At 43.7% G+C, this 8,178-nt stretch overlaps 1 protein-coding gene across 1 annotated transcript in view; it reads right to left on the reverse strand.

The window, feature by feature from the left end:
• Positions 1 to 7,488: 7,488 nt before the first annotated feature.
• LOC101767728 (dentin sialophosphoprotein) overlaps positions 7,489 to 8,178 on the reverse strand; it is a 3,953-nt gene continuing 3,263 nt past the window's right edge. Inside the window, 1 exon segment of the mRNA XM_022826115.1 lies at positions 7,489 to 8,175. Coding sequence (XP_022681850.1) covers positions 7,867 to 8,175 — 309 coding nt within the window. The 3' untranslated portion in view covers positions 7,489 to 7,866.

Genomic DNA, 8,178 nt, shown 5'->3' on the forward strand with positions numbered 1-8,178 from the left:
AGTAGCATCAACTCCCAAAATATTATGTCAGTTTGAAACCTTACTACAGCCCTAACAAACAGCTCAACTTGATCTCTATCAAGATTGAAAACCTTAAATAGCCAGCTGCATATTGATGCCCAAGATCTCTCTCTTGCTCTTGGTACTTGTTTGCAAAATGACTAAAATTTAGACAAATCTACCCCTTCTGAACCATATCTAATCTCACCCGGACCATAGAACAATTGGAAAAGTAAACTTTTCGACATGCATGTCAATATACACAACATGAACAGCTAGATGTTATTAATTTTAACTAACTACAACAACACCTACATTTAAAAAACTATATAAAATTATAACTCGTGCAATGACAATAATATTAATTTTAGAGTTATCTAAATATATCAAGAAATTAATTTTACTTTACCCTGTCAATATACACGACATCAAGACAGATTATTACTAAATGTTACTAAATTTAACTAACACTAATCACATGTACATTCTGAAAACTCTATTAAGTTATACACAATATGAACAGACATTATTACTAAATGTTATCAATTTGAACTAACCCTAAAACACCTGCATTTTGAATAACTATATAAAATATAACTTGTGCATTGCTAATAATATTAATATTAAATTTATCTAAATAAATGAAAGGATACTCATGTCGCCTAGAGGGTGGTAAATAGGCGAATTGACAATTTAAATAAATTTCAACCCACTTAAATCCTGCAGCCAGGGTTGGCCGGTCAGACCGGTCTGGCACGGTCAAGGGCAGTGTAGCACACCAAGTGTTGCTCGTGCCCCTCTTCAACTTCTAGCACTAGCAAGACTTGGAAAGTAGCTTCTGTGAATAATCTCCTACAGGATAGACCAGTTCCTACACACACAAAAAGCACACCAAAGTAGATCGAAGCGGAAGCACAAATATTATGCTAGAAATCAACGAGTGAGGCAAACCAAGGGGAGATATAAGGATTTGTTTTTCCGAAGTTCAGATTCACCCCTGTGAATTCTACGTCTCCGTTGAGGCGCCTATTGGAATACGAGTCTATTTCAACTCTCTTCCAATAAGCCGGGTCCCTTTTGATCACTTCCCTCGTTTTCACTAGTTTGTCCTTTTTCCTTGCGGAGGTAAGATCGCAGCCCTCACAAATTTTCCGCTGCTCACCACACCTTGGGAGCTAGTCGGCGATGCCTAGCCATCTAGGAGGCACACCTCCAAGAGTAACAAATACTTTAATGCTTTCTTGACGTCAACCGGAAGTGCTCAAGCTATGGATTACTTTTCTCAGCTCACAATTGCTCTCAATTATCTTCTCTCTACCACCCAGCTCACAAGATCTCACAAGAATCACACAACCTCACAAAGAGGGATTGGGGAGAGCTTTTCTTGGCTTTGGCCTGGCTTAGAATGAACAAGGAACACTTTTTCAACCTCAGGAATAGCAACCTCCAAAAGAGGAGGTTGTGGGGTATAAATACCCCATTGCCCAAAAACTAGCCGTTAGGCATACTGGCTAGACTGGTCAGATCGGTCTAGTTTGAAAACTAGCCGTTGCGTCAACATTCCGGAAATTTCCGCAAGTTTCTTTGGAAAACTCCAGAACTTCGGGAATATTCCAGAAAAACTTCCAAAATAATCCAGATCTCTCAGTTAGCATCACCAGAATACCTGGCTGTGTTAGCCCCAAAGCTTTCAACACACACACCCTTGATCGACCCATAGGATGAACCAACCATTATTAGCTGATATGGAACATTTAGCTCACTCAGGGGTTCCTTTCAAGGCAAAACTCTCATAGGTCAACTAAGAGCACTTTTGGTGTTGTCAACTAGCTAATGTTGCATCCCTCTTGATAGTACAGCATACCTATACTCAAGAATAAATGTAAACACTATATCATCCACTTGAGCTTAAAAGTCTTCATCACTGCCATACTTTGATCAATAGTTATTTTGAGGGCTTTTAACATAGCCATCATCTTGAGCACATCTATCTTGAGCTAGTGACTTAGAATTCTCGTTTGTTCATGTGAGACATACTTGAATCCTTAAGCTACTCCATTTTATCAACCAAAATAGATTAGATGTATTGCATTGCTACCCTCAATAAGGCTTGTCTTGATTCCTCGAAATTCCCAAGAGATAGCCACTTCACCTTAGCATCATTCATGGCTCAAGTCACCACTTGACCAAACCTTGCTTAGTACCTCGTTGCAAATCCCTTGCTTGATCTCTTCATCCATTCAAGCCATTATGAGTTTAGCTTTTCTTTTGACATCAACAATAAGATCCTATTTGAAATCCGCTTCAAATACTTATTCTCGATTGATAAAGAATCTCTTATGAGTTGCAAGCTTTCAATAAAATCACCAATGAATAACTCATGTTCATTTATTATATTCACATGAAGTCTTGCAACTATCCATTTATGAATATTGCTATTCTTTTCTTAATGATCCCTTTACTTTGTCAAACAATCTATTATATGATTTGGAGAGAATCATAGTTCAACCATCATAGAATACATCCTCAAGTTTCACTTTTCTCTTGCTTTCCATTGATCTTTTATTTGTATCATGGGATCACACACTTACTTGCTATCTTCGTTGCGAGCCATATGATACTCATTCAACACATGGGTCAATATTACAACATGAGTATTAGAGTAGAATCCTGCTAACAATCTTAGGCAACCAAGTTAGTTCTTTAATTGTTTGTCATTCAATTCACCAAAACTCACTGAGGGGCCTAGATGCACTTTCAATAAATCAACTAACTAATTTGACTATAACCAAAATAACTAAGCTAAATCCACTATACCGACAAACTAATATTTGTCTGTCTCATATGTACACCTAGATTTTATCTAATACTTAACACTACACCATTTATATATCATATCGACTACTACATCTACCAACTACGAGTTAAGCTAAACTGCAAGATTTCAAATAATACCTCAAGCGAAGCGAAGATCCGGCAGAGCTTCGCTTCAATCTCCACCCTACTCCCCTCCTCTCCTCCCTCCCATTCTTTCTCTTCTCCCTGTTCCTCTCCTCCCTTGGTTTCTTTCTCTTGTCCCGAATGAGAAGGCGTGCCCTGGCCCCGGCCGTTCTTCGAGTTTTAAAGGGCGGGGCGCCTACCGCCGCCAAATTCGGAGGTAACTTCCTGCTCCCGTCGTTTGAAGTGGCGGCAACCTGTTACCGCCACTTCATCCAACGGTACCGAGCTACCGCCGTCTCATCCGACGGTAACTCCATGGATCCCACGGCTGCTAGGGATCCGTGTGCTGCCTGCCGTTTCAGACGACGGTAAGCGGTTTCCCGCGCGACGTGGCGCTAACATGGCACCCCTGCACAGATACCACCGTTTCAGCCGGTGGTAACTTTTCTTACTGCCGGTTCAAACGGCGGTAGCCGTCTTATTCGGCAGTATAGGTCTAGTTCTGCTAATGTGTTGCTCGGCTATTTATTTCTACAAAATCATAAAAGAAAAAATATAAAATATAAAAATTCCTGAAGCTCTATAGGTTTGTACGCCAGGCCCGGCCCGTAACCTATGTAAGTTGTTAACCAAGCTGAACAACCCGACCTACCAACAAGGCCACCCATCGTCATCGCTGGGCTGGTTGGGGTCGCAAGCGACCGGCCCAAACGTGCACATCCACGTCCGGGGGCTCTCACTGCACTCTCTCGTTGATTCGGGAATCCTATCCATCTTCCAGAAAATTTTACTGGAGTTACCTTCCACTATTTGAGATTTGTGCAAACATTCATATCCGTTGGATCACGACACCCAAACCCTAGCCTCACCCTCCGTCCCCTGCGCCCTCCCTCCCCTACATACGCCGCCACCCCTATGCGGGCCCATGCCATCGCTGTGTTGCCGCCGCAGCTGGCCAGCGCGCTACCCCGCGCCGTTGCCAGCTGCCGGAGTCGGAGAAGAAGGCTGAAAAATGTTGGATCAACTTTTTCTTGAAAAATGTTGGATCAACTTTTTCTTGAAAAATGTTGGATCAACTTTTTCTTGAAAAATGTTGGTGCAACTTTTTTCCAAAAATGTTGGATTCAACTTTTTCTAAAGAAATATTTGGCTCAACTTTTTTTAAATAAATGTTGGTTCAACTTTTTTGAAGAAATGTTGGTTCAACTTTTTTCCAAGAAAGGTTGGTCCAACTTTTTTGAAAAATGTTAGTCCAACTTTTTTTTAAAATGTTGATAACATTTTTATCCAACATTTTTATTGTTAAATAGTCTTTGGTGAGCTGTGCTGCAGCGTTCTATAATGGGCCGGGTGGGCTGCAAGTTTCAACCCTATCTATCTCCGCAAGATAGATGGAGATAGATAGAGCCCCCCTCGTCGATGGGCTTAGGGCCTGTTTGGATACATAGTAGTAAAGTTTAGCACAGTGCTAAACTTTAGCACCCTCAAATAGCAAGTGCTAAACTTTAGCACAAGACTGTTTGGATGGGGTGCTAATCTTTAGCAACTTAGAGGAAAAATGTCAACTTTACCTCCCATTTACTCCTCTTAAGTACCCCTGCAGTGCCCCTCCTTTTTGTTGGTGTTTGGCGCCAAGAACTACACTGGTTGCTGGCGCACAACACATGTTTTGGGTGTTTTGCCGGCCTTTTTTTCTCTCATTTGGCCAGCTCTATTCGAAACAAATGAATGAGAAGTACATTACAGTCCATTGTCAATGGCATTACAACTCAACCATACATAAAATCAACTTGTCTATTGTACAAAGCATTAGCTATTTCATCACGAAAATCATTCATATTTTTGTCTTCGTCCGATGCCTGGGTATTTCCCGCATGTCCTTCAGAGCTTGATGCTTCGGCCATCGGAACAAAATTTTCATCACGATCACACATATGAAAGGCCCTATCAGCAATATCGTTCTCTCTAATGAAATTGTGAAGTGTCATGCATGCTACTATTATTTTACTTTGCTTCTGCATTGGAAAAACTTGGAATACCCAATAAAATCCTCCATTTCATCTTCAAAACTCCAAACAACCTCTCAATAACATTTCTAAGGGACGAATGCGCGTAATTAAATGTCTCTTTCATAACTTTTGGAAGTGGGCCACTACGGAACTCAAGAAGATGGTACTTCGTACCCTTGTATGGTGCAAGGTACCCGGACGGTTAGGATACCCCGAGTCTACTAGATAAACTTGCCTACAAATGAAGAGAATATTGTGAGGTAAATGAAGTTGAAAACATATTGGTACATGCTTACATAATTTTGTAGCTAAAGTAATTTAGCTGGAGGAGGGTGTGGATACTTGTTCCTCAATTGTGATGAGTCATGCTTCAAACCAGTGGTCATGTAATATTTTTCAGCAAGTATTTTGTATCCTCTTCCAGACATTGAGCCTTTGTGACAGTTTCCTGCTCTAATTTGCTCTACCCACAAATCACAGAATATCCCAGTATTTCTTTCTGACCATTGTGCTTTGTCACATTTTATCTAGTGCATATCAACAAAAAAATGTTTCTAAGATAGCATATAGATATTGGATAAAATTCAGGAAGTACCACAATCTAATGTTTCAAAGACAGTAATACTTATGACAAGATATGATCACACAATGCTGAACTCATAGCACACATCAAAATAATTGATTACTGCATACATACTAGTTCAAGGCATTACTCTCAACATGACCAAACATGATACACCAGAACAAGATCACACTTGGTTTCTGAAGACATAATCACACATGGTTATGAATTGTGCAAAAAAGGAAGGCGCGAACATAATACCTTGGAGCTGGGGAATATAAGTTCCACACCTTCTGCACCCTCGACGCCGTTGTGTGCATTGAAATCAATCACATCATCTCCCTGAAAAGCTTCTTCTTCACTTGTTGGTCCTAGACGAAATGCTCGGCCACCGGCACGTCCTCCGCCACGAACTCCACTGCCAGAACCACCATCGGGGAAGGATCCTGGAAACAAGGACCTTGTTGCACGCCCTCCACCCCCTCTGCTGCCAGCACCTTTGCTGCTGCCGGCCACTTTGCTATCGCCGGCCACTTTGCTGCCGCCGGCTCCTCCAAATCCTCTCCTGCTGCCACCTCCTCTGGTACCGCCACCACGTGAACCTCCATTGCGAGGCACGCGTAAGCCAAGGGTACGGCTTGCACGGCCCCGAGGAACTCCATCTCCCTGAAGGAATTCGGAGTAGCTGCTAAGGTCAGGGAACTCCTCAGCTTGGCAGTTTAGGTCCTTAGTGTCCTGACGGGGAGGAAGGGAAGATTCGGACTGAGAGAAGAAATCAAAGCCGCTGGGGGGGAATTGTGGATCGGCCTGGGGGAACAAGTCCTCGAATCCATCATTGTCGTGGCCGTCCATGAGCAACCAGGGGTAGGTTGGGGGCACAGCGGCGGACTACTAGCGGTAAGCAACTCGTGGATCTAGGGGGCAGCGTGGGGATAAAAGGAACGAGATCTACGGGCGGGGAGAGGTGGATGTGCGGGCGCCAAAATGAGGACCTGCGGACGGGGATAGGAGGATCTGCGGGCGGCGGTAAGGCTAGACGATCGGGAGGGGAAGGCGCCAGTAGGGGGAGGAGCTTCCAGTGGGAATGACGGCGGGAGGGGAGGGCGGGCGAGAGGTGAAGGCGGCAGCGGAAGGTAGGGGATGGCTGGCGCTACGCGGAGGACCAAAGAGAGGGGAGGATTGGAGGAGAGGACGGGCGGGACGGGGATGGCGGCTGGAGTATTGCACGGCGGGAGGAGATGGCGGCGGCGGAAGGGAAGCTGTGGGAGGGAGACGCTGCAGGAGGAAGGAGAGAGAGAGCGAGGGCAAGCGGCAGGGAGGAGAGAGATAGCGAGGGCAACAGGGTAAAAGGAGGAGTTGGGGACCACTTTTAGCACAAGTTGATTCCTTTAGCACCCCTTGGGTGTGCTAATGAAAAGGGTTGTGCTAAAGTTTAGTACAGCACTTTTAGCACATATGTTTGGATGCACAAGTGCTAAGGCCCTGTTTGGCAGGAGGGTACTAAAATTTAGTCATGAACTAAATTTTAGCCCTCTCAAAAAGAGTGCTAAACTTTAGCCTTTGGGGGTGTTTGGGAGGGGTGCTAAAGTTTAGTACCTGCTATGCCAAATGACCCTTTTACCCCTGCATAGGGTGCACTGTTACAAGCGTACCTCCCAAAGGCCAAAACACAGTTACACGAGCACTTGAGCAGTACTACCACACAATGAGCTGATTAGCCTGATACACAAGATGTTTTTCCCCCTGAACTTTTCACCCTGTATGAGCTTGGTTTCTCTAACTGGAAAAAGATGTCAACTTTCAGTAGCAAACCAGATTTGCAAAATCTGGAGGGTCCCTTTCAAGATGGCAGACACACAGCAGTACCACAATGTATGATCACTAAATCCGGACGAAGCCCAGGTACGGAAGAAAGAAAAAATGCCCTTGTTCATCAGGTGGAATTTTGAACCCAGGCAGACAAATGGAGCAACAAAAGGGAAAACAACAGCAGTGCATTGCCAGCGGTATTGAAACCAGGTAAAGGACGTTTCGCCCCCAGTTACATTCACAATTTCATATGACTTGTCATAATATCTAACAATGAACAAAGTACCACATAGAGATTAATAATCGTGCAGACAATTAGACAAAGGACGCAATTGAGTACAACCTGACAAGAAATAAGCAACAGCATTGCAGACAACCGATCACGCAATCTGCAAAATTGCCACAATTGTACTTTGGCGGCATCAACTAAAATCACGATAAGCCACAATCTGAACAGTTTTTCTATGTGCACTAGCTCCTCTTCATTATCCAGGAACAAATCTGTATACTAAAACAATGTTCCGTGTCCAAATGGTGGTATCAGTATCACTGGCTTTCAGTTTTACCGGTTTGTTCAGGGCCACTGCCATTTGAGTCACTGGATCCTGAGCCACCATCACCGCCTTGAGATTCGTTGTGCTCGTCATTGGTAGATGTGCTGGTTTCAATCTTGGGATCCACCTGCCCACCATTGTTAGATGTTTCAGTAGCTCCATTGCTTTTGTTAGCCGTCTCATCTGAGGAACCATTCACTCCTTCACCAGAAGAATCTGAATCTCCTTTGGAGTTCTCTGCCTCAGTATTTGTGGCCTGGTCAGTTACAGCGCTGTTGTTCTCAGAATTTGACATCTCATTGGA

This window comes from Setaria italica, chromosome IV, assembly GCF_000263155.2.
Source record: "Setaria italica strain Yugu1 chromosome IV, Setaria_italica_v2.0, whole genome shotgun sequence".
Classification (NCBI taxonomy): domain Eukaryota; kingdom Viridiplantae; phylum Streptophyta; class Magnoliopsida; order Poales; family Poaceae; genus Setaria; species Setaria italica.